The 26,843-nt window shown below is 41.2% G+C and overlaps 2 protein-coding genes across 4 annotated transcripts in view; one reads left to right on the plus strand and one right to left on the minus strand.

Annotated features, from left to right (window-relative positions):
* The window catches only part of RIOK1 (RIO kinase 1), a 33,257-nt gene extending 16,049 nt beyond the window's left edge, over nt 1-17,208 (minus strand). For 2 of the 3 annotated variants that reach the window (XM_060163734.1, XM_060163735.1), the window contains exons 1-12: nt 16,949-17,208; nt 13,356-13,560; nt 10,369-10,459; nt 9,419-9,488; nt 8,200-8,242; nt 5,524-5,616; nt 4,055-4,167; nt 3,863-3,943; nt 2,741-2,827; nt 2,192-2,329; nt 1,673-1,776; nt 1,352-1,458 (exon numbers count right to left, since the gene is read on the minus strand). In XM_060163734.1, coding sequence (XP_060019717.1) covers nt 1,352-1,458; nt 1,673-1,776; nt 2,192-2,329; nt 2,741-2,827; nt 3,863-3,943; nt 4,055-4,167; nt 5,524-5,616; nt 8,200-8,242; nt 9,419-9,488; nt 10,369-10,459; nt 13,356-13,560; nt 16,949-17,019 — 1,203 coding nt within the window. In that variant the 5' untranslated portion in view covers nt 17,020-17,208. The remainder of the gene's footprint in view (nt 1-1,351; nt 1,459-1,672; nt 1,777-2,191; nt 2,330-2,740; nt 2,828-3,862; nt 3,944-4,054; nt 4,168-5,523; nt 5,617-8,199; nt 8,243-9,418; nt 9,489-10,368; nt 10,460-13,355; nt 13,561-16,948) is intronic. The other variant, XM_060163736.1, reaches the window with a different exon arrangement.
* The window catches only part of CAGE1 (cancer antigen 1), a 44,016-nt gene continuing 34,159 nt past the window's right edge, over nt 16,987-26,843 (plus strand). Inside the window, exon 1 of the mRNA XM_060163733.1 lies at nt 16,987-17,521. The gene's annotated coding sequence lies outside the window, so the exon portion shown is untranslated. The remainder of the gene's footprint in view (nt 17,522-26,843) is intronic.

Consider the following 26,843-nt stretch of genomic DNA (forward strand, 5'->3'; position numbering starts at 1 on the left):
TGAGAGGCAACAAAAGCAAAAACAGATAAGCTGGACATCAAAACTAAAAACCTCTGTGCATCCAAGGGTGTGGTCAACAGAGTGAAAAGGCAGCCCATGGAACCGGAAAAAACATCTGCAAATCATATATCAGACAAGGGGTTAATAATCTCCTAAATATATAAAGAACTTCTATAATTCAACAACAAAAAAACAATCTAATTAAAAAATGGGCAGACCTGAATAGACATTCCAAAGAAATACAAATGGCCAACAAGCACATGAAAAGATGCTCAACATCACTAATCATTAGGAAAATGTCAATCAAAATTGCAAGACCCCACCTCCCACCCATCAGCTACTCAAAAAACAAAACAAAAAATAAAACCAGAAAATAACGAGTGTTGGTGAGGACGTAAGAACGTGGAGAAACTGGAACCCAGGCAGCCTGCTGGTGACAGTGTAAAATGGTGCAGCCACTAGGGAAAACGGTATGGCGGTTCCTCAAAAACTAAAAGTAGAATGACCATATTATCCAGCAATCCCACTTGCAGGTATACACCCAAAAGAACTGAAAGCAGGGTCTTGAAGAGATATTTGCACACCCATGTTCACAGTAGCGTTATTCACAACAGCCAAAATGTGGACGCAACCCAAGTACACATCAAGGGATGAACAGATAAACAAAATGTGGTCTATACACACAATGGAAGATTATTCAACCTTCAAAAGGAAGGAAATGCGGTGTCATGCTACACCACGGATGAACCTTTAGGGCATTACGCTCAGTGAAATAAGTCAGCCAAAAAAAGACAAATACTGTATGATTCCACTTATACGAGATACCTAGAGTAGGTGTCATACACATAAAGCAGAAGGGGCTTGGGAAAGGGAGGGACTGCGAGTTAGTGTTTAACGGGGACAGAATTTGTTTTACAAGATGCAAAAAGTTCCATGGATGGATGGTGGTAATGGACACACAACAGTGTACTTAATGCCACTGAACCACACACTTAAAAATGGTTAAAATGGTAAATTTTATGCTGTGTATATTTTACCACAATTTTAAAAGTTCTGTGATGCAAAAAGGCCTCTGAGAAACAAGGGAAAGGAATTAATGACCCAAAGCTAACAGGTTTCTTACTACACATTCACAAATTTGACAGCCTGTGTATCTTGCTGATGGTTAAAGTCAAGAAACCTGGCTTTACCAACGGCTTTTTACTACAGCTTGATTCCCCATCTGTGAAATCAGGAGACAGTCTCTGGAAGCTGTCATGATGAATAAAAGTCATGCCTAATAGCCCTGAGTCCCTCAGAAGTGCAATCGCTACCGCTATTGTCTGTTCCTCCCGTCCTGGCCCCACCTCACCTTTGCCAGATACGCGTCCACGTTCTCGTGTGTAACTGATGGATCCGTGACGAATTCAAAGAGCTCTCGCACAGTCATCACGGCGACCCCGTGCTTCAGAAAGAAACCTGTCACGGGAAGACATTCGTGAGAGCTTTGCGAGGGAAGAGGTTGTTAATCCAACCCCTTCATAGAAAAACAAAGAGATAAAAATACCCCATGACCCACACTGGTGTCAGTATCACTGCAGCAAACGATTTAGTGCCAAGATTCTCTATCAACGGTTTACCAGAGTGAAAAGCACCGGCGCAACAAGTTGGGGGACAATCCCAGTGTCCTCACCGTTGACGTTGGCGCAGTCCTTCCTCAAGAACTCCAAGGCGTGCGGGTGGTCATGCTCCACGGACTGAGAAACGTCAATGATGCACACGCCTCCGCCCTGGTACCTGCGGGCCAGGTGCGCCAGGGGTGAGCTGCACGCTGCCTCCAGGCTGGCATGAGGGCCGGGCACGTGGGGCTAGGGCGCACCACGGCTCGCCCACACTCTCGTTTAAACATTTCTACTTTAGTAGCAATGGAAATAACTAATAAAATGAATGAGGTGGGTAAGAAGAGCCACTTTGACTAACAAGAGATGAAAACTGAGAAAATTTCCCAAGTCCTTTAGCTCTGCTAACGATCAGAGTGGTCAATTCTGTGACTAAGGCCACCAAAGGCAGGGAACACATCCTATCCTGTGACCCTGTGGAAGCCAACTCTACCACTGGGGAATTTAGCAGGACTTCTTGGACGGGGATTTAGTTCATTTCCCCAAAGGACACGAGGTGACTGCTGGGGGGTGCGCGTGGGCCACACACTCACAGCATGTTGAATTCACTGAGATCCGCGTGCACGAGCCTGGCGTCCTGGTACATTCTCCTCATGTACTCGATCACCTGCGCATACAACTCCCGAGCCTTGGATTCTGATAACTGGATGTTTTTCAAGAGCGGCGCTGGCCTTGAACAAAAATAAAGTGAACTCAGATAAACGGACCCAGAACAAGTCTTCTTGCTTCCTAACATTGTTACCCGTTCTTTTCTTCTACCAATCATCACTGAACAATGTGCTTCGCTCCAGAGATACGGTTCTATCAATAAAAAGCTGTCCACAAACAGATGCTTTTCCAGCTGACTGCATGAGACATTCCCCAAAAAACAAGGTGAGCTTTGTTATTCTGAAGCATTTTGGGACTTAAAAACAGTAGAACAAATTAGTGACTCTATGCACTAATAGAGTGGGAAAGATTCATTAAAAATATTACAAGACGCAAGGAGCTATTTAAATGGGAAATATTCACATGTTGGATAATTCAAAGCACTTAAAAATACAGTTCTGGGCGTGTAATTATTAGGCCTCCTACACACTCACATGTCGTCTTTGCCAATGAAACTCATGACGAGAACATGACTTCGCAGCAGGATAGGTTCTGGGCACGGGATCTCTGCTGTGTTTAGCCTGTGATATGAAAACAGATAAACGAAAAGCTGAAACAAGTCATCTAAAGCACCTAATCTAAAACAACTTACAACAGCTGCAGTGCACAAGACTAGCAGTGCCATGAGGAAACAGCACCCAGGCCTCCCGTGATTTTAAGCGGCACCGTTACGCGTCACCAAGGATGGCAAAACACCAGCAATTCAACTAGGACATCCCATAGCCTCCATGGCATAGTTCGATGCCAGAGATGTCAAACTGTGAAGAAACGGGCGCCTTAGAACCGATGAAATACAGCAGATATGTCTGCAATTATCTTTTGAGTTGATCAGTGTCAACAATGATGAATAAAAATAGTGAACTCATAGCCAGTCGCAAACTGAGCATAAGGAGATTTCAGAAGGACTTCCAAAACAAGTGACCTTTGCTGAATACTGCTACAATATCCAGCGTATGGCACCTATGTATAGCATATATAAAATGTAAAAGATATTTGAAAGGGAGAAAAAAACCTTCCAATTTAAAACTTCAATTGAGGAAACTTGATCTCAGTTGCCTTTACTTGATACAAAGGTGCCAATGCAAACAAAGAATATGGAAATGTGTCCAAAATGGGACTGAAGAAGAGGAAACTACGATAAAGAGCTTAGGGCCTAACAAAATTGCCTAAAACTCCAACACCTATAAAAAAAAATGACACGTTATTCTCACCACCTGACTGTGTCACTTCCCTGCTTCAAATCCTGTAACGGCTCTTTATCATCCTCAGTATAAATTCTAAACCTTTTCACACGGCTCCCAAGGCTTTTCACATGACCCAGCCTTGCAGAATAAATGTAAGTCGGGGCACAATTCTCCTGTAATGGGTTCGTAAAACAGGAGAGAGAAGGTAGCTCCTACTCGCTTGGAAATGCGTTTCCTCTGCTCACCTCTGCAGATCTAACGGAGCTCTGCGAGACCCTATCTTTGGACAGAACCACACCAGAACCTGCTGGGAGGAAAGCTCTGAGGCTGACATGCAGACACAGCACAGACACACACACCCCGGACAGTCACCTGATTAAGTTCCTCATTTCCTTTTCTGCCCACGTTTTCACCATTTTTCTGGGGTTGCCTTTACAGTAGCCATGACGAAACCTTGAATGAGAAAGATATTTGCTATTTCAATCATTCCATTATTCTAGTTTTTATTTTTAGGATACAGAAATCAAGTCACCTGGGGAAGAAAAAAAAGAACCCTGAGCTCACCTGAATTCCCCACTGACATACTTATCCCGGTCTTTGAACACCAAAATAGAAGTTTTATAAATTTTGATTGCTCTGCTCTCTCCGTTTGCTGTGCGAGCGTGATATACATTAGCCTATTTTAAGTCAAAAACAAAGAAACTTAAGTTTGTGTTAAATAACTATACATAGTATTTTACTTTTGCAATCTATTTGAGTCTATCCTCAAAGGTTAAAAAAAAAAAAGTCAAGTGAACTGAAATTCTGTGCATAAGGAACTGAAATTCTGTGCATAAGGAATACCATCCTCTTTTGAATATGTGAATTAAAATATAAAACATCATACCAAAAGGTACAGTAAGTATACCTCCAACTTACATGTATAGTAAAGGCCAATTTAAACACACGTGAGACAGACACAGAAAACAAACTTACGGTTACCAAAGGGGAAAGGTGGGGAAGAGGGGGATAAATTAGGAATTTGGGATTAACAGATACACACTACTATATATAAAACAGATAACCAACAAGGACCTACTGTAGAGCACAGGGAACTCTACTCGATATTTTTAATACCCTATATGGGAAAAGAAACTGAAAAAGTATATATATAAAAAAATATATAAATATATGTATGTGTATGTGTATATATATAACTGAATCACTCTGCTGTACATCTGAAACTAGGACAACACTGAAAATCAACTATACTTCAATAAAAAATAAATTAATTGAAAAAATAGGTCTTCAAATTAAATAAATAAATATACACATACATACATACCTACACGTGAGAAGTGGTTTCAAACATTTTTGTATTTCAAGTACGTGGAAAATATCTGAAGACATTCTTATATCTCATGATTTATAAAGTGAATTATACTGAGAACTGCTTCCCACAGAATGAGTTGCTAATAGAAAAGTAGCATGCCATACATAAAGAAAACAATGAGAAGGACATTTGTTGGCTAACAGAAACTAGACCATGACCCCCTGTCCCAGCAGTAACCGTCTGACCATCTGAACTCACTGCTAGGCACACCTGGATGGACTCCATGACCCAGGACCAAAGTCCTTACATGCACAACTTCCTACCCAGCCATAAACATTAATAAAGCCATTTTAAAAAATTTTTTATTGGAGTATAGTTGATTTACAATGTTGTGTTAGTTTCTACTGTACAGCAAATTGATTCAGTTATACATATATCCACTCTCTTTTAGATTCTTTTCCCATATAGGCCATTACAGAGTATTGAGTAGAGTTCCCTGTGCTATACAGCAGGTCCTTATTAGTTATCTATTTTATATAGCATGTAATAAAGCCATTTTTAAGAAATGGCACTGATTAAACTATCCTGGCTTGTATATGGGGTTTTTGTTTTTTCTTTTCTTTTTAAAGGCACGATTTATTTACTAAGTGCCTTAGTTTCACCTGGTATCTGAAATCAGAAAACTAACATGGAAGCATCAGGCATCCCAAGAATTGCTCACTTCTTTTCCTGTGCTAATGCAGCCATTGATCTCTGATATGATTCCTCTCATCAACATCTTGAACAATATCATTCGTGTTCTGGGATCCAACACCTAAAAAGAATTGCAAGAAATACAAAGTTCAGAGAGTACCAAATATTTCTCACTGAAGCGCTAGACAAGAGACTGAAGAGCAAAGGCACTATGCAATCCTGCTCGACTAAAGAAGAGTCACTATTGCGGTGCTTTTGTTCACTCTCATTTTTAGTGAATAAAATGTGAGGTGAGACCAAAGGAACCAAAGAGACAAGAAAACCAGCAAGTTCATTCAGTCGTGCAATCAAAGGCTACCAAGTCCAAGAGAAGCTGAAACTGACTTTAGACCAATGTTAGCTAACAGAAATACAATCAAACCAGAGGAAATTGTCTTTTCCAGTCCTCGGTAAACAGGTGAAATTAATCTGAATAGATTTTATCTAACCCAATACATCTGAAACATTATCATTTCAATATGTAATCAATATAAAGTTATTAGGGAGAGATTTAACACTCTGTTTTTTACACAAACCCTTCAAAACCTGGTGTGCGTGTGCATTTCTAGCACGTTGCAAGTCATGCTAGCCGCACCACACAAGCTCCATGGCGGCTGCACTGGATAAGAAGCTTTAAAGCGGCAACCGGCATCCTACAGTTCACAAGTCAAATCAGCCACAGCCTGTTTTTCTATAGCCTGAAAGCTGAAAATGGTTTTTAATTTTAAAAATATTTATTAAAGGGACTTCCCTGGTGGCACAGTGGTTAAGAATCCGCTTACCAATGCAGGGGACACAGTTCAAGCCCTGGTCTGGGAAGATCCCACATCTAAACCCGGGAGCCACAACTACTGAGCCCGCGTGCCACAGCTACTGAAGCCCTGGCGCCTGGAGCCTGTGCTCCACAACAAAGAGAAGCCCCTGCAATGAAGAGTGGTCCCTGCTCGCCGCAACTAGAGAAAGCCCACGCGCAGCAATGAAGACCCAACGCAGCCAAAAATAAATAAGTAAAAAAAAAAAAAATTATTAAAAAAATTGTAGCCCACAATGCCTAAAGTATTTATTATTTAGCCCTTTAAAGAAAGAGTTCACAGACCCCTGCTAGAGATGAGTAGATCAGGGAAAGGCTCTCCTTCAAAGTCAGAGCAGTCAATCTTGAGTACAAAGGACCCTCAAATTCTCTTTAACAAACAGAAGGCAACGAATTTAAAGCCTGAGGCTGTTCACACATGAAACTAAGGCAGCTGCACATTTACATGCAATTCCCAGGGCCAGCGCCAGCAGCTCCTTGGGCGCAGGCAGCCCTCCAGCTCCAGGCAGAGGACAGTGAAAGTGGCCAGAACTAACTATAGTTCAGGGCCTACCCTTCAACGAGGTGGCTGTGGACGCACAAGAAACCTAAGGTTAACAGAAACAAAACAACCTTGTAAGACCGGAGGACTAACAGCAAACTACAACCACGGCAACTGGAGCAGAATGAAAGGAAAGTGCGTAAAGAGGCAGTAACTGCCGCTGCTCCTCTGCGCGCGGGTAGACAGAGGGCAAGTAAGCTGGGTGAGCGGGAATCTGTGCAGAGACCTGGGCTTCTGCAAGATCGCGGGGGAGCCAGGCGAGAGGCCCAAATAGCTGAAAACAAAATAGGGGAAGAGACACAGGAGAGGCAAGTCAACTTACAAATATAGATTTTTAAAAGACAGTTTAAGACTCAAGATATACGCTCTTGTTCAAAATTAATTTCCCAAGAGAAAAAGGATTTCAGGGTCTTTGAAAATGAAAGCTGCCTCATCTCTCTGAGTTGGACCACACTTCGTTCTCAGTCACAAAATACACAAAATAACTAAATCAGAGGAAAACAAAGACACAGATCCCAGACCTGACCTGCTCCTGCCAGACTGAGGGTGGAATTCTTCATTTGCACAAATGGGTTGGAGCCCAGGTTGGGTGTGACTCCCTTGGGATGGAGGTGGAGAGAATGCGTGCTTGTGTCTTAAACCAAGAACCTGTAGGGCGAAGAGGCTACTATTCGAAACGTGTTTGTGCATATATGTACGGGTCGGGGAGCGTGGTAGGCAGCAGAAGCAACGTTCTGACCTCTTTTATCACTCTCTTCACAACCAAAATCTGGGCCAATCCTAATACCCAATTACAACCCTCTACATGTGGGAAAATCAGGGGCTGATTTTTCCCCATTCGTGAATAAAGAATAAAACAAGCATAACTTCTAAACCAAGTAAGGGATTCTAATTGAAAATTTGAAGGCATTATCTGTCTACCCCCCTCTCTCTCTCTCTCTCACACACACGCTTTGTGGGTGATACCTGACTCACCACCTGGAAAGGTTCACAAAATCCCTGCAGACCTTGTTTAAGACAAAAGAAAAGATTTCTGGTCTTACAGTCAATTCTGCTTCCCCCCAGAAGATGAAGGCATTGTGTAGTGGCTTCACAGGGCCACAGAAGGGGGGCATGATTCTAATTTTTCTATTAATAGTCCTATTAGAAATAAAGCAAAATGTAGCTCTCTAATCTCAAACAAGGAGCAATTTTACATAGAAGCAGTTCTAGGTGACATTAGCATTAAGCAAGAAGGATGAAAGCAAATTACAACTCAAAGACAGAAGAAATGCTACTTTAAAATAAGAGCTTGCAACACATTTCAACTGTACCTGTTCTACAGTTGCTCTGTCCGACTTATCTTTGATGCGATACCTAAGGCAGAACCAAAAAAACAGAAGTGACATTCAAAATTCAGAGAAGCCAAAACCAAAAGTTTCTAAATGTACATCGTTCCATGAAATTCCTAAGCAGGTAGTTCCTTCAATAACACGCTTCACGACCTCATCATAGTTTCATCACTTTGTGAAACTTCATTTCCCCTTAATAAGCAATTCCGTTCCCTAGGGCAAAAGGAGCATATCTGCAGTAAGAAAAAAAAAACGCCATCCATGTTTCAGAAGCATTAAATAAGTAGAGCAGTGAGATAAAGTGAACCATGTCGGAAAAAAGAAAACATCAAATCTGTTAACTACTGTCCTTAGACCTTTAATGATTCTATTAGTATAGAATTAAAGTCATATACAAGGCTTTCTCTTCAGAGTCCTTTTCTACAAAGACACAAGTTTTTATCATTTCAGGACAGTTACTGCATTAAAACGCAGGCTCTGATGGCTTCGGCTCACACTAAGTGACTCAATTCACAGGCTAACCTAAACTATTAACAAAGATTCAAACAGACACTTGAATGAAACAGGAAATGCTGTTTCTCAAAAAGCTGGTATCCCTTGGGCATAACAACAAACTAGAAGAAAACTGGTTTTTAAGTTCAGTTCTAACACTGCCATTTATATGATCTTATTGTCACTTTCTGTAATATATTGTTAATGCCTTAGAGCCATTAGCAATAGGAGGTTAGCCAGATCTTAAACATTTGGCTTTGGGAACAGAGTTGTACATGAAAACTGTTCTCTGTTGTATCACTATTTAGTTTTAAATCTGCCCTTACATTTTAAAAAATATTCCATGGAAGGAAACAATTCTCAATAAGTTCTAAAAAGGGAACATTTTTTTACTCTAACATTCTAGTTCAAACTGTAATGTACAAACACTGTTCCCCTCCTGAGAGCACATTTGTGAATTTCACAGGATTATAGTTTTAGCACAGATTTCTTAAGAAAACTCATTTAATATTTTCAACCTACAAAGGCATAGGATACCCTCATTTAAACTTAAAAAAATAAAAAAAAAGAATTGGTTCAGGTACACAAAGGAACATCCTTTGCAAAAGAATGATGACAAAGATGCTACTACTTTGTCTAGAATTACTTCCTACCAGCCAGGGTTAGTTTTATTTATTTATTTATTTTATATACTTGAAATATTACTTACATATCTGCTTCCTTTTGTCTAAACTTTCCCGTGACTTTGTTTATGACAGAATCAGTAACGTTTAGTTTTTCTAAAAAAAACAAAAAAACCCCACAACATGAACAACATGTAAGACAAAAGTTTCTGACTAGCATACTTTCCGCCTTCTCCATTTTCTAAATATTTTATTATACGTAGTATCTATTGTAGTAATGAAAAAAGTGTTTAATGTTTTTAAGGGCAAGCGCTAAGCTGTGCTTCCTTACTATCAAGAGTTGTCACTTTCATCACCACAGCCGTCATTTCTGAGCCATAAAAATCTAGATCCAGAAATCTCTCAAAATTACTTCACCTGCGTACGTTGAATTTCAGACATTTTTTAATGTTTTGTACGACTAACATAGATAATATAACTGCCTGTATTCCAAGTTAATTCTAAAACTGTCAGTTTCATTTCAAATTACAGCCCTATGATAGGCAAGATGAGATATGAGAGATGCTGTACCAGGTCTGTAATAGTCAGCGTCTACGAGAGAAAGATGACCCTGCATTTCCCAAGTGGCTTCAAATCCACATTCTGATTCCTTGCTTTCAATAGCTCACTAAATGATTAACGCCACACAAAAAGTTTCGAGTAAAACAAAACGTAATTATACCTAGTGTTTTCAACATCCTACTACGAGATCATCTTACTACAAAATCTAATACAAAACAGACAATAACTTGAATGGGTATCTGTAACTTCGTATTTCTACAACAGGAGAGAAAACACAACTAAAAATGTGTAAGTTAAAGTCTTTCCTTGAAGCCATGTTTTTAAATGACTAAGTTTTTAATTTTCTCTAAGCATTGGTATTTAGTCAGTAACACAGAATATATCCATTGCCTAATCTAATAAAATTTTATAACATTTTGTGGTTTTTGAAGAATTTTCTCATAGCCCAGTGAGGAAATGTATCTTAAAAACTCACCTAGATTAATTTTATTCTCAAATTTCCGTAAGACCTTGTCTGATGGAGTAGACATTTTGGCTGAATTGTAACTGGGAGTCTGTCGATTTGCCTGGAAGAAATGAGTTCCAGAGACTAAAGCTCTAATTATAAGTACAAGCCTAAGGTTCATAACGTTTTCTCCCTTAGTATTAATTAGTTAATTAATTTATGGCTGCGTTGGGTCTTTGTTGCTGCACGGCGGCTTTCTCTAGTTGCGGTGAGCAGGGCTACTCTTCATTGCAGTACGTGGACTCATTGTGGTGGCTTCTCTTGTTGCGGAGCACAGGCTCTAGGCACGCAGGCTTCAGTAGTTGTGGCACGTGAGCTCAGTAGTTGCGGGTTCTAGAGCACAGGCTCAGTAGTTGTGGCGCATGGGCATGTGGGATCTTCCCTGACCAGGGATCAAACCCAGATCCCCTGCATTGGCAGATGGATTCTTAACCACTGCGCCACCAAGGAAGTCCCGTAGTTAACTATTAAAGTATCAGTACTTAGGGGAGTACCATAAGGGAAGGGAAGGATCAATCAAATTTGCCCAAGAAGTTTTTTAAAAAGGCATTTGAGGGTTTGCCTGGTGGCACAGTGCTTAAGAATCCACCTGCCAATGCAGGAGAGACAAGGGTTCGAGCCCTGGTCCAGGAAGATCCCACATGCCGCGGAGCAACTCAGCCTGTGCGCCACAACTACTGAGCCTGCGCTCTAGAGCCTATAAGCCACAACCACTGAAGTCCGTGCGCCTAGAGCCCGTGCTCTGCAATGAGAAGCCACAGAAATAAGCCCGCACACCACAACGAAGAGTAGCCCCCGCTCGCCGCAACTAGAGAAAAGACCGCGTGCAGCAATGAAGACCCAATGCAGCCAAAAATAAATAAAGTAAATAAAAAAATAAATTTATTTTTTTAAAAAAGGCATTTGAAATAGGACAAAGTCACTGGCTAAAATAAAGTCTATATAATCTGCATTTTTGCTTTTGTTTCTAACCTCTCTACAACATATTTTTCATTATTATAAATAACAAATTAAAATTAAACGCATTTTTCTAATTTGACTGGTTTCTAGATTTAAAATGTGAGAATGTTCATTTACCCCCAAGTGTATAATAAAGAGCTAAGACCAACGTTAAACTGGTTCCAGGAATTTCATTTTGGGCTTAGTGTCTCAAGAGAGGGAAAGATTAAGTACAAGGCTTAGCACTTAGACTGGTGCAATGCACAAACTGAAGTAATGGGAAAAAAAGGGAAGAGAGGGGAGACAATATCCAGAACCTGTAAATAAGAGAACAGAGATTAAAAGGGCCTGTCATTGGGCTTCCCTGGTGGCGCAGTGGTTGAGAGTCCGCCTGCCGATGCAGGGGATACGGGTTCATGCCCCGGTCCGGGAAGATCCCACATGCCGTGGAGCGGCTGGGCCCGTGAGCCATGGCCCCTGAACCTGCGCGTCCGGAGCCTGTGCCCCGCAACGGGAGAGGCCACAACAGTGAGAGGCCCGCGTACCGCAAAAAAAAAAAAAAGGGCCTGTCACAAGGACTGATTCAATCCTGGTATCTAAGCGTGAACTTGGAGGCTGAGTAGTTTCTTATTTACAGGGAACTTAAAATTTGTTTTCTATTAAATATAACTTAAAATAATACATGTTCACAGTAGAAACCACAGGTAAATTTTTAATTACCTATAAGCCCAGTGCCCAAAGATTAACAGTTAACATTTAAGCATATATATTTTTCCCCCTAGCTTTATTAAAAGAAATTCCACTCTATGTTGAAATTGCTCAGTCTCACCAGTGAATCAGTGAAGGAGTTGCCAAAGCAATACCGCATGTAAATGTGAAATTTCTTTGGTTATTCAAGAACGTATGCATTCTAGGCCACAATATAGCTGTTTTAATTTTCAAAGAAATAGTTCTGCTTCCCCCGCCCCCTATCTTCATGCTCCAGGAACCTCTATGTTCCAGGAAGATGCACCGTCTGGACCCTCTGGTTCTGCACACTCCCAACACTTAGTCCTTGCAGTTTGAGGGGCAGGCTCTATGCGGCTTGGTAACCTGCATTCTGCACTTGGTAGAAGATGGCAGATCGGGAACATTTCTCCATGTCATTAAGACAGTTTTCCATGGCAACAGACTTTATGGCTACATAATATCTCGCTGTGTGAACCAGTCCCACTGGAAACGACGAATTAAGGTCGTTTCCAACATTCCTCTGCCAGAAACAACAATCCAGGATCATTCTTGTAACTAAGTCTTGGGACCCTCCTAGAAGAACTGCTGAGTCAAAGCACTTATTCTATTAAGCTTTTATCACGCACCAATTTATCCTCCAAATAACTGTACCCATTTATTTGACCATCAATTACATATTTTGTGTCTCTGTCAGTTCATAAGTGAAAGAAAAAAATCTCTACATACTCTCTGCTTTTCTTTAATTACTAATTAAGCTGAACTTTTTCTCTGTTTCCTAACCATTTGTAGTAATCTGCCTTTTTGTGTCTTTTCCCAGGCAGATTTTTAGGTTCATTATCTTATGACAATTTAAATAACTTTTTAAATTTACGATTACAGAACAAATGTACATCATTATCAGAAATATGGAAAGGATGAAGAATGAAAACCAGTAAAGGCTAGGGCTATGGTGCAATATAACCTGGTGAAAACCTTTCAGTTACTCAATTCTAGAACCACAAAAAGGCCTTTTAAAAAAGAAGACATAGGGCTTCCCTGGTGTGGTGCAGTGGTTGAGAGTCCGCCTGCTGATGCAGGGAGCACGGGTTCGTGCCCCGGTCCGGGAAGATCCCACATGCCGTGGAGCGGCTGGGCCCGTGAGCCATGGCCGCTGAGCCTGCGCGTCTGGAGCCTGTGCTCCACAACGGGAGAGGCCACAACAGTGAGAGGCCCATGTACCGCAAAAAAAAAAAAAAAAAAGAAGACATAAGCAAACAATGCAAAGATGTACAGGACGGTTCATCAGATACCTGCAGGTTACTCCCTCCACCTGAGGCTGAGCACCCGACCAGTTTTCCAAATCCATCATCGTAGTCCCAGTCATCATCGTTGTCATAATCCTCCTCTTCCTCCCCTTCCATCTCACCTTCACCCATCTTCTCATCCACGTTATTCTGAAGGTCTTCAAACAGAATATCACCTTCCTCTTTGACAGTCTTCAAGTCAATGTTTTCACTGGAAATAACAATGTTTTGGCATGTTTACACATACTCTAATTGGACTTGCATATGTATTTATTTATGATATAGTAGGCTACACCTATACCAATAAATCTAAAAGGTTCCCTTACAACATCTCCCAATAAACTCAAACGTAACACCAAGTTCTCCTGTTTCTCAGGTTTCTGTTCCAGCTGTTCACTTATTCTCCAGGTCCTACCATGGAAGAAGTACATAAGGTGGTTAAATCCACCCCTGCCTTAATGAAGTTAGAATTTATATTATTATCTTCTCTGCTGAATGAACTAACTCTGATGTGTACACCAGACCTGAACTTCAGGAAAAACCATTCACAGAGCTGCTTTAAGAGGGGGTGGGGGAAACTTTCTGACCAAACTTGGGAATAAGTCGAAAGCCTTATTTCAAGGTAAGGCTTATTTCAAGCCTTACCTTGAACTCAATTATCATTCTGCAACAAAAGGAGCTGTATCAAGACTTGTGTTACACAAAGAACTTCAAATCACCCTTGCTCATGAAGGGAAGGACGGTGAAGAGAAGCAGCACAAATGAGAGAAGAAAGCTGGGTATAATTAAAGAGGAGAAGCGGAGACTGTCAAACCCAGAGAACTGGCCCAGAGTAAAGGGAGCACAACTAACAGGGTCTTTTTATGCCACGTGAGAATTCAGACGAGTGTTACTGTATCTTCTTAGTTTTTCAAGAGAAGCCAGATCTCTGGGTTTTTGGGTAAAATCTCCCACTTACCTGGTATATTCAATTTGAACAAACCACTGTGCACACCAAACACAACATGTCTGCAGGTCAGACTCCAGAGGCAGTACTACCAGTTTTGAGCCCTCAGGTGGAGAACGAGTACAGAAACCACATAAAACACATGATGATATGCCCTACCAGATTAAACACAGTCAGACAGTGGTTTAAGTAAATTCAGATTATCGATCCTGACTCATTAACTAGCCATGGCTTAGAGGGCTCCAAATCTCCACGGATATGGGTGGGAAGAGAACAAATAATCAGTAAACCCCTGTTGTTGACTACAATTTCATAAACACAATCCAGAAGTCGATCCTTCAATTGCCAATAACCTAGAGCAGCATGATAAAGCTATACCTTCATTTGTACCACGGCTTCCCCCCCTCGGCTGGACAATCCCTTGTTGAGGGCGGTTGTCCTGTGCCTCAAGGATGTTCAGCAGCATCTCTGGTCCCTGCCTTCCAGACGCCACCAGCGCACCCCCCCCCCCGCCCCGCCAGCTATGACAAACAAAAATGTCTCCAGAGTCCCAGGAGTGGGCAAAATCCGCCGGTTTCTACCTTCACAGTGTCTAGTGTACACCCATGACCGTTAACTACTCACCAGCCACACTGGCTGTGTTTCTTCTGCCCACTTAACTTAGTTCCTAAGGTCTTCTGTACGCTCATCTGAAAACGTAGTTCTGGATGCCCTTCTCATTTCTCTGGCTAAATCCTACGTATCCTTCCAGTATTGACCTACTATCTTTGCTCAGGAAAGTCTGCCCTGTTCTTTACCCACTTCTCCTTTGTACTACTTACCCAAATCTAATACAAATAATTTGTCTAATTATTCGATATGCTTCCCCTGGTAGAGTGCAAGTTCTGTGTCATTCAGGGGAGTATTTACCAAGGTATCACGATCCACTAACAAGAGATCTGACAGGGCTTCCCTGGTGGCGCAGTGGTTGATAATCTGCCTGCTAATGCAGGGGACACGGGTTCGAGCCCTGGTCTGGGAGGCTCCCACATGCCGCGTAGCAACTAGGCCCGTGAGCCACAAGTACTGAGCCTGCGCGTCTGGAGCCTGTGCTCCCCAGCAAGAGAGGCCACGATAGTGAGAGGCCCGCGCACCACGATGAAGAGTAGCCCCCACTTGCCACAATTAGAGAAAGCCCTCGCACAGAAACGAAGACCCAACCTTGCAAAAATAAATTAATTAATAACAATAATAAAAAAGAATAAGGTCTTTGAATGCAGAGAATGTGCTTTAAAAAAAAAAGATCTGACGCACAGAAAGTGATCAATCTATATTTACTGAAATTAATAAAATCTATGTGTAGTGAATCCTTACTATAAAGTAAAAACCATTTTCTTGGAATTCCAAGATGAACTCTATGTTTCATTTTGCTTTCAAGTAGGAGTTATCCTTAATTCCTTTTGCCTCTCACTTCACATCTAACCTACCGTTACACCCTGTCCCTTCGCCCTCCAAAACATCCCTAGCTTGATCCCATCATCTTTGAACTCAATTACCTGAGTACTTTTGAACTGTGTCCACCTTTGCCCTCCAAAACCATCTCCTCCAGAGCAGAATGATTCCTTTAAATCATACATCAGGTGATGTCACTGCCCCGCTAAAAGCCCTCCTGTGGCTTTCTATAAGACCTAGAATAATATCTCAAAACCTTACCATCACTTGTAACGCTCTTCATGCTCTGGCCCCTTCTCACTTCTGTATCATTACCAACCAATCTCCTCAACTACATGCACTGTGCTCTAGGCACAATGGCTTCTAGATCTTCCTTTCACAGCCAAAAGGGATCCCACCGTAGGGCCTCTGCACCTGCTGTCCCCTGTCCTGAATTGCTGTTCCTGCTGCTCTTCCTGAGTCCTTTAGATCTGGACTATTTATTTATTCATTCACTCATTTTGGCTGCACCGGGTCTCGGTTTCTGCACGAGGGATCTTTGTTGCTGCGCGCAGGATCGTTAGTTGCAGCATGCAGGATCTAGTTCCCTGACCAGGGATCCAACCCAGGTCCCCTGCATTGGGAGCTCGGAGTCTTAACCGCTGGACCACCAAGTAAGACCCCAGATTTGGACTTAACCCTTACAACAAAGCCACTACTTAGGTCTATCAACTGATTTTAATTGTTTGCATAGTAAATATGTCATCTGGGTTTTTTAAAAAAAATATCTCTATGTACCTAATGGTGTGCCCTCCCTCCCAAGTAGAAGGCAGAACTCAATAGCAGCAGGGCTTTGGTTTGTCTTGTTCATCGCTATCTTTAGCGCCGAAAACAGAAATAGGCACACGATAGGTGCTCCAATATTTTTTGAACGCTAAATGTAGTTAAAGCTCAAACACCTGTTACCCAATCGCTCTCTCCAACTCTGCCTCTCAGCGATGCTAACAATCTGGGAACCCTGGACTCTCCGGACAGACAAGCGGCTTTCATTAACTCTGCCGGCACCTGAACAGAAAGACCTGGCTGGGATGGAGAAAGCAGCAAAAGGCTGTGAAAAGAGCCCCGAGTGATGAATTACCAGTCTCCTTCCAAACCACAAACAAGCGTCAACTCCCCAAAGGGACCGCGGCGGCGGAAGAGCGAGCACCGTGCGCACAGCGTCGGTGTACTCACGGCTGCCTACCTGTCCGAGGAGTCGGCGTCGTCAAACTGCCCCGGAACCACCCGACTCATCAGCAGCCGCCGGTAGTCCATGACGGAAGCGCGCCGAGCCTCAGCGCCACCACCGGCCGCTCGCCCTGCGCCGGGGCAGGAACGGCACAGGGACGGTTTTATCCGCCGATCCAACGGCCTCTGCGCGTGACGTCCGCCTAGCAAACCGCTCAGAAGCCCCCGCGCCCAAAGCGCGCGCCACGTGCGGGAGATGGAATTCCAAGCCTAGCAACCGAGCCACCCGGACAGGAAGCCCCGCCCCGAACGGAATTCGTCTTCCCACCGGAAGCCCCGCCCCCGCGCCGGGCTGAGCGCCGGAAGTTCGCGTCCCGCAGGACGCGAGAGGGACCCGAGGTGTGTGGGCAGTTCGTGTTCCCGTCGTTCCCCGCCGAGGCTGGGCTGACTGTTCCTTCCGGAGCTTTTCGAGTCTGCTCCCCGCTTTGTGTCCTCCCTTGGAAGGAGTCGTCAGCTAGCCCGGGGCTGCTGGACGTGGGGGTCTCACACCGAGTAATCTCCCAGCTCTGCGCATGGAAACTTCGAGAGGGTCAGAGGGTGCGGGAGCCGGGCGGGCGCCGTTGCGGCCGCGAGGGGAGGGCGCGGCCGGGCCGACGTCACACTGGGACGTTCCAGCGCTGCCGCATCCCCGCTGCGAAGTGTGAAAAGCCGTGCGTGGGCAAGGTTGAAAGCGTTCTTCCCCCTCCCTCGTTACCCAGTACGGAGGGAGGCCGCCCGAAATCCTTACTGTGGAGCCGAGCAACTATGGTCCCTGGAAGTGAGCACACTTGTGCGACCTGAAAAGTTTGTTGCGTTGTTGTGAGGTGAAAATAAGACAGTTGCTTTTCAGAAGTTTAAAATTTGACATACGACTGAAAATTTAGGCAAAAAAAAAACATTTGAGAATTTTTGCCAGTACCCCCAGTGACACCTCTTTTAACACCCATTCTAAAACAGCTTAGGAGTGTCTCTGGAATATCTGTCCAAACATTGGAACAAGTTTTTCGTTGTTGTTGTTTTTCAGTCTGGCATAAATCGGGTCAGGACAGAATGAAAGATGAAAAAAGGAAGCCTAACTTAAAAAAAAAAAAGAAATTGGTAGATTATGCCGTATGAACAAGGTTGTAAGAGTGTTATCATTGGGAGTTCTAGGTTTGCACACAAAAAATTTTGAAGGAATAAGGCCCTGGCGGTTTTTTTGTATTTGGAAAACAAAAGAAGGATGTTTCAGACCCCCTTCACCACAGCCCAGGCAGTATTTATGTATTTGGAAGACAGAGGAAAAGGCAAGCATAAAGTCTGGCCTCTCACCAATCCTGCCCAGCCGGCTTGACTCCCTGACTTTTTTTATATTGATCCTTAAGCAAATGATGACAGGTTTGAAAAAGTTAAACCTCGGTGAATTACTTACTAATTTGGTAATTCAATAAAATACCCCAGGGGAGTGGTTAAGTGGCTGCAGATTGAAAAGTTTTAATAGAAATAAATCATTTAAGTGCAGGATTTATTCGATATATTCTCTGAACAACACTGGTTGGTTTGCTGTAGGGGATATTGAAAGACCGTAAATGGGCTCCTCCTGAGGTCTATATAGTATGTGAGTGCAGACACTAACACCCTTGAAAGAATGGTGAAGACTAAAACAGTCAACAAATAGGTGCTGACTTGTGAGATGGAAGTTTAGACTAAAGACGTTGTAGGAATTTAAAAACTGGGTGAATGGGTAGATAGGAAAGTTTTAGGAGGGAGAAGCACTTACCAGGGCAGACTACTGAGATGGTAAGGAGCGTGATCTATTTGCAGGGAAGGAAGCCTGATCTGACTTGAGCAGAGGAGGACTGGAGAGGTAATGTGGGTTCAGGCTATGGAAGACCTAGGAAGTCAAGCAGAAGAATCTGGACTCTGTGTTTGGACCTGTTTTCTACTCCCATCCCCTGACGGACCTGAGGAGGTCATGAGAATATGGACCAGTATGATGCCGTAGGGAGGGAAAGAAAGCATGGGTTATGAAGAACGTTTTTTAAAGGAGAATTGGACAGGACTTGGTAACTGAGTAGCCCATGGGTGATGAGGTAGAAGGATGCCAAAGATGTCTCCTGGTTTTCAAACCCAAGTGCCTGAGAGAATAAGTGTGGCATAGGGAAGGGAGGGAAAACTGATGTTCAGTGTTGGATTTGACTTGATAATGAGGTATTAGAATAGAAAGTATCAGGTAAGTAGAAATACAGTGTTTTGTGGACCCTAATAGGTCTCGATGATATTTTGTAAATATCTTTTGATTAATTGAGAGATCCCTTCACCTTCTGGGTCCCAAACCTTTTAGGGAATCACTGGATGGTAGCCACACATACTGACTTCTTTTTGTCCAAATTAGTATTTATTACCATGCAAAGTTATCATGACTTTGTAACATACTCAGACTAATTTTATATTTTTCCAATGACTTCACAAATGATATTTTAAAATTTAGGGTAGTGAACTTTGTTGCCTTCTTAATATGAGGAGGGAAACGGAAAACAGCTTTTTGTTTGTATATCTTTGTTGCTGTGCGCGGGCTTTCTCTAGTTGTGGCAAGCGGGGGCTACTCTTCGTTGCGGTGCGCACACTTCTCATTGCGGTGGCTTCTCTTGTTGCGGAGCACGGGCTCTAGGCACGGGCTTAGTAGTTGTGGCACATGGGCTCAGTAGTTGTGGCTTGCAGGCTGTAGAGCTCAGGCTCAGTAGTTTTGGCACATGGGCTTAGTTGCTCCGCGGCATGTGGGACCTTCCCAGACTAGGGTTCAAACCTGTGTCTCCTGCATTGGCAGGCAGATTCTTAACCACTGCGCCACCAGGGAACCCCCCAAAATTCTTAAATTAGTGTACAAGGAAATGTGTATAAAGATGTTTACTGCAGTGCTGTTTTTAATAGCAAAATTAGAAACAAATATTTAACAGAAAGGGAATAAAGTGTAATCCTTTAGAATGAACTAGATCTACATGTATTTACATGGCTAAGTCTGAAAAGCAAAAATTTAAGTGAAATAGACATTTATATGGATATATATAAAATATGTTATTTATATAAAAATTTAAAACAAAATAATGGTGTATATACCCACAATTTGCCCAGGGTGCTGCAGGATATTTTGAAATTTGAAGAAAACAGTGATACTGGACATCTGTTGGACCCCACAAGCTACTAGCTTAAGATAGTTCACTATTTCAGTATAAAAACCATACTATAATCCTTTCTATACTGCCTTGTTTGCAAAGATGGGTTTTTGGAGGTTGCTGTGATAGAAAGCAAGTACTTCCTGAAAATCAATGTGAAGTCGGGAGTGAGGGTTGGATTCCAGCTTAATTCCAAGGTTTGAGACATTGTGCTGTGCTTAGTCGTGTACCCAACTAGCAGGCAAGTTTGGTTGTTTAAGAATGAAATAAAATATTTTTCTCTTTCAGCTTATGTGTATTTTTAAACAGCTACTAAGTTGTTAGGAAAAATAGTTAAGTTGTTTGAGCTTAACTACTTAATAAATGGAACTATTAAGTATTTCTTTTGGTCTAGGGGTGCTGTGAAAAAATTACAGACTTTAAGGTGTCACAAAATGAGAAAGTCTGGGAACTTGATATGTGTTATTTAGGGTACTTAAATGAGTAGTAAAATTAGAAAAATGTGGATGGGAAGAATTAATACTTACCAGCTTCAGTATAGTAGTTCTCTCGGGGGAGGGGAAAAGGAGGGAATTTAGGTAGAAGGGAAGGGTCATTTATTAATTTTGTAACACTTCTTTCCATTTTGTCTTTATTTGCTTCTGATTTTTTAAAATGTATTAAATCTGGATAATTTGTCATATTGAGAAACAGTATAGCATAGCATTTAGAAATAGTATTCTGGAATCCCAGAGGCACTGCTTACCAGCTCTGTGACCTTAGGCAAGTGACTTAACATCTCTTATGTTTCAGTTTTCTTATCTGTAAAACAGGGGTAATAACAGTACCTAGCTCATGAGATTGTTGTGAGATTAAATGAGTTTATGTGTGTTTGCTATTATACTATGTGCTGTGTGTTTGTATTGTTTTGAAACATTTTAAAATTACAGTACAATGAAAGAATTTTGAAGATGCCTTGGAATTTGTTGCAATGGTATTTGACAAGAATGATATATAACAAGCTTTTTTGTAGCAGTCCCTTGATGACTTTTTCCTCCACGTAAAAAAGTTTTGTTGTATCCACTAGCACAAATACACTCAATGAAAAAGGTTGAAATATATATAATTCATAAAAGCCTCCAACAGTTGATTTCATGAATGTAAATGTAACTGTTAAGTCATAAATTTCAGGTCAGCTAATTCTTATTTTCATCTTTCTCTTTCTAATGAGATGTCAACATTGGAAATTACTCACAGAATGTACTAACTCAGCCAGTTGACACCAGCATTTCTTCCTTCAGACAATTTGAACCCCTTTGCAAATTTCATCAGCCAGAAGCATTTAATAATGAAATGGTAACATTTCAAAATCTGACAGAAGGCTTATCTTATACAGAGGAGCCAGAATTCCAACGTCATATGTATAATTATGCAGAAGACACCAATATACAGGAAGATTCATTTAAGGAAGAAAATCCAAAGGGAACTAGCACTTCCACAAATAAAGATCAACTTGTTCTTAAGTGTGTCAGACAACCTCCTAGAAGGCCACCTCTAATCCACTGCAGTGGAGAGATGCTGAAATTCATGGAAATGTCACTGGCTAATAGTACTGCCATGGAATCTTCACTCAACCCTAGTCAACCTCAAGTCTTCTTGTGTGAGGAAAATTTACACAGTGATGTTGAACAAGCACTTTATAAGGAGAATAGCTTTAACCTGCTTGATCTGAGAGTTAATTATAAAACAGAGGAGGTAAGATTTTTAATGGTTAGTACAGCCTGTAGGGTATTAAAGGATGTGTTTTTAAAAAACAAACAAAAAACACTGTATGTAATCTGAGATTTTTGTAAGTAGTGCTAAATCATCTGATCAGCATGAGGGACATTGCTTCTCTGGGGAAAATGGCTTCTGAGATCTTACTCAATTTAGAAACAATTTTTTCTAATAAAATCAAGTACATACTTGGGGATTAGTTCTACCAAATGATAATTTCTTTGAGGGTCAGGGCTCTGTCTTACTTATCCTTTTATGCACCCTAGCATCTGCATGATGCCTTGAATATACTAAGCTTTTATATTTGGTGAATCATATTGATTGGAACTCAGAGTTTACAGTAAGGAAAAGGTTAGAAGAGGAAGAAGTACCGAGGTATTAATTAAATTATTTGACAAGAAAAGTTTATGGTTTTTCTATCATGTGGGATTTCTACTGACAAGCAAAAAATGTTTATCTTTCTACAAAAGTGAAAACATTAATTTGTCTTTGAATTGTTGATTCTGGGTATGTAGTATCCTAGGAGCACTGAAGATGCCAACAGTATAAAGTCTATGTACGCTCTGAATAAAAAAATAAAAAATTTAAGAATTTGTGTGGGCAAATAGATAACAATCCAAGAATAGCATAACCAATGCCTCATCATTGTGAGTTTGGTGAGAAAGCTATGGCTGTTGTGTATCATTTACAAGTATAAGCAGGTTTTTTGTTCATTTATTTGGAAGGAGCATTTAAAAGAGAACTTTATTTACCTGTTTTGAGTTCTGGGAAAGAACATTTTAAAAAGCAGTTTAATTAGGGTTTCTCAAGATTGTTCCTTCCTATTTCCCATTGCATTTAGCCATTCAGTCAGTCAATAAAAACTTTCAGGCATCTATCATGTCGTAGGCCCTGTGCTATGTGTTGGTTATAAAATGGCTGAAAAAGAAAACCCAAACCAAAAGGATGTGGGTTTTGTCCTCGTGAAAAGAACACCCTAGTAGAGGAGATAGACTTAAATAATCACATAAGTAAATGTAAACCTTCAACTGTGGTAAGTGCTGTGAATAAAAGTTACATATAAATTGTATATAATGTTATATAAAATTACATATAAACTTGCAACTATGATAGGTGCTATGACTAAAAGTAAGATGGGAGTCTTCCTGTCCTGGTCGGGGAGTTTGGGTAGGGCTTCCCTGAAGTGTAGTGGTAATTGAGCTCAGCTCTGAAGGATGAGTGGGAGTAGTTAGGTAACAGTGGGTGGGAGAGCATTCCATGCAGAAGTAACAACAAGTGCAAAAACCCTGTGGCTGCAGGGAGCATGGTACCTTCATTCATGGATCTGAAGGAAGCTTAATGTTGCTGGGTTGGAGGGGGAAGAGGGATGTTGTTGATGAGGATGGAAAGGTAACATGGATTAGATATCAAGGTCAATATCAGGACCTTGTAGGCCTCAGTAAGGATAGTTGTCTTTATCTCAGAACAATGAAAAAAACACTAAATATAAGGTTCCAGTATCCCTAAATTCTAGAAAGTTATTTAGCCCACCCCTTCAGAGATCTTTTACTGGGTTGTTACGTCATGTTCATTTCAGTGTTTTCTTACTACAACTTACTGTCCTTTTTTAAACCCCCCAAACTGTATTGTAGGCAGAAAGTCAATCATGAGGTATGTTTGTCTGACTTTCTAATGTTCACAGGAGTCATAGCATAGTGAGGTAATGGTTTAATGAGGAATAAAAAAGTCTTTATTCAAAAGAGGCCTCACAAGAGAGTGTTGTCCACATCATGGTGGATTGAGCCCTTCAATCTACAACTAGTAAAACATCCACAACTCAACAAACATGCATCTGCTGAACATACCAGGGTGCTGGAGAATTCCACGCAGCTGTACATCTAAAGGAGGGTGGACTGGAATGCATAGAGGAGGCAGAACCGGGGGAACAGTGGAGGTGGTGCCTGCAATCCTGGTCCCCCAGCCATGGTGGCTGAGCCCACGGCCTCAGAGAACCCAGTAGCAGCAGGAGAGGCGGCACACATGACTCAAGCCTCCTGGCCACAGTAGCACTAGCCAACCATAGGTGACTAGGCGGCAGTGGCAGTGGGGCCCACAACCTCATCTCTCCAGCTGCAGAAGCACCCATAACTCTGCCCCCCCAAAGCCGGCAATGGCAGCACCCACGAACTTGACACCACCAGGCACGATAGGGTGCCCGTGATCCCCACTGTCTTCCCCTCCCCCCATGTTGGCAGAGCCTGCGACTCAGGGGATCTTGGATGTGGCAGAAGCGCCCACCACCGTCCCAGTGCCCCAGCAGCAGCAGCAGCAGCAGCAAGGCACCAACCACCCTAGAGGCACAAGCAGCAATAGCAAGGGCACCTGTCAGAGGCCATGGAGGGTGGAAAGTGCCAGCTCTCAAATGTAACCAGAGGTAGCACAGGTAAGAGAAACCAAAAACTTGTGTTATGTATGCCACCTGCTGGAAAACAAAAGAAAGACCTCTAATTGCTAACCTATTGAATCATTAGAATCAAGAGAGGGAAAAAAACTTTATCTAAAGAAGAAAGGTATTTGCTACTTCAGATGCACTGGCAGAGGAGCAACTCATCAAGCACCAAGGAAGAGAAGAGCCACAGTAACACTGTATCGCAAAAAGAAAATGATAATTCTTCAGAAACCAAACTTAAAGTCATGGCATATTGAGATCTAACTGATAGAGAATTCAAAATAGCTGTCATAAAGAAACCCAAGGAGCTATGAGAAAATCAGGCAGTTCAATGAGCTAAGGAATCAAATTAATTAACAGAAGGAATATTTTACCAGAATATTGAAACTCTAAAAAAGAATCAAATTCTGGAGCTGAAGGACTTAATAAACAAGATGAAGAATGCATTAGAAAGCCTTGGAAATAGAGCAGACCCTATGGAAGACAGGATTAGCGAGCTTGAGGATAGAAATCTAGAAATGATACAGGTAGAAAAAGAGAGTTAGTCTTTAAAAAATAAGGAAATTCTATGAGATCTATACAACTCTTTCAGGAGGGACAACAGTAGGGTAATGGGTTATCCCAGAAGAAGAAGAGTTGAAGAAGGGAGCAGGGAGTTTACCTAAAGAAAGAATAGCTGAGTGACTACCCTGATGGTTCAGTGGTTAAGACTCTGATCTTCCACTGCAGGGGGCATGGGTTTGATCCCTGCTCAGGGAACTAAGATCCCACATGCTGTTCAGGGCGGTCAAAAAATAAATTAAAAAAAATATATATATATACCCGTGGGCCTTTTCCCTTTGGGAAAAGGCACAGGGGGGAGAAAGATGGTGGCTACACAGGTACTTACTTTATTACTGTTCTTTAAAGTAAACTCCAGTGTTTTGTGCATGCTTCTGTATATAAGGTATATGTCACAATAAAACAAAAATAAGTGGAAAAAAAATAAGATGATGTCTTCAAGTGAATAGGAAGTTCAAAGAACACTTCAAGTTAATTTTCTTTACCTGGCTTAATTTTCTTGGAGATAAAATAAAGATTTTTCAGTTTTCAAAATATTAATCATGACCAAATTGTGATGACAACAGAGATTTATAATTGGAGCATGACTCTTTGAATTTTTGCTCATTTTAATTCTAAAATTAACTGCTATAAAGAGCCCTGTTGGAATAAAGATTTTTTCAGAAAAAAATAAATAAAAATAAAGATTACTGAAACCAACAGCATATCAGGGATGTAAAAAGATTAAGGTTTAAAAAATAATAATAATAGCTGAGAATTTTCCAAGCCTGAGGAAGGAACTGTACATACAAATCCATGAAGCCAAGAGAACATCTAATCACCTCATTGCAAAAAGGTCTTCTCTAAGACACATTATATTAAAACTGTCAAAAGTCAAATGACAAAGAGGTACTAAATACAATGTGATACCCTGGATTGGATCTTGGAACAGAAAAAGGACATTAGTGGGAAAACTGGTAAAATCTAGAGTTTAGTTAATAGCAATGCATTTGTGTTGTTTTGTTTTAATTTTAACAATGTGCCATGGTATATAAGATGTTAACATTAAGGGAAACTAATAAAAATTTTATCAAAAATACAAAAAAAAGAGTCAATGGCAAAGAATTTTAAAGGCAACTAGGGAAAAAAGGATGGTTACCTACAAAGGAACCCCCATTAGGCTATCAGCAGATTTTTCAGCTGAAACTATAGGCCAGGAGGGAGTGGAATAACATACTCAAAATACTGAAAGATTAAAAACTGTCAGCCAAAAATACTTTATCCAGCAAAGTTATTATTCACATATGAAGGAGAAATAAAGGGTTTCTCAGACAAAAGCTGAAGGAGTTCATCAACACTAGACGTGCTTTACAAGAGATGTTGAAAGGAGCTCTTATGCCAAAAACAAAAAGGAAAAGTACACAAAATTTCGAGTAAGGTGATAAATAGAATCAGAAAATTGCAACTCTGTGTTAGAATAGATTGTTAACACTGTAATATAGCAGAAATATCAAGGGAGAAAAAAAGCAGAAAAAATAACGATACCTACTTCAATTTGGTAACAGACTCACAACATAAATAGGGAAAATTTGAGACAACAAAAACAAGAGGGGAAGAGGAAAAGGACAGAACCTGTATAGGCAAATGCAGATAAGATGCTATCAGCAGAAAAAAGACTGTCTTATCTATGAGATGTTTTATACAAACTTCATGGTAACCACAAAACATAAATCTAGAGCAAATACATGAAACATAAAAAAGAGAAATATCATAGAAAACCACCAAAAAAAAAATAGAAACACAAAAAAGAAACAGTGGAGATAGAGAGCAATCAGAAAACAAAAGATAAAATGGCAGTACCAAATCCTCATCTGTCAATAATCATCCTAAAAGTAAATGGATTTAATTCACCAATCAAAAGACATAGAGTGTTTGGATGGATTAAAAGACAAGACCCTCCCCCCACAAAAAAAATATATATGAAAAACAAGACCCAA

Source organism: Lagenorhynchus albirostris, chromosome 10, assembly GCF_949774975.1.
Source record: "Lagenorhynchus albirostris chromosome 10, mLagAlb1.1, whole genome shotgun sequence".
Lineage (NCBI taxonomy): Eukaryota > Metazoa > Chordata > Mammalia > Artiodactyla > Delphinidae > Lagenorhynchus > Lagenorhynchus albirostris.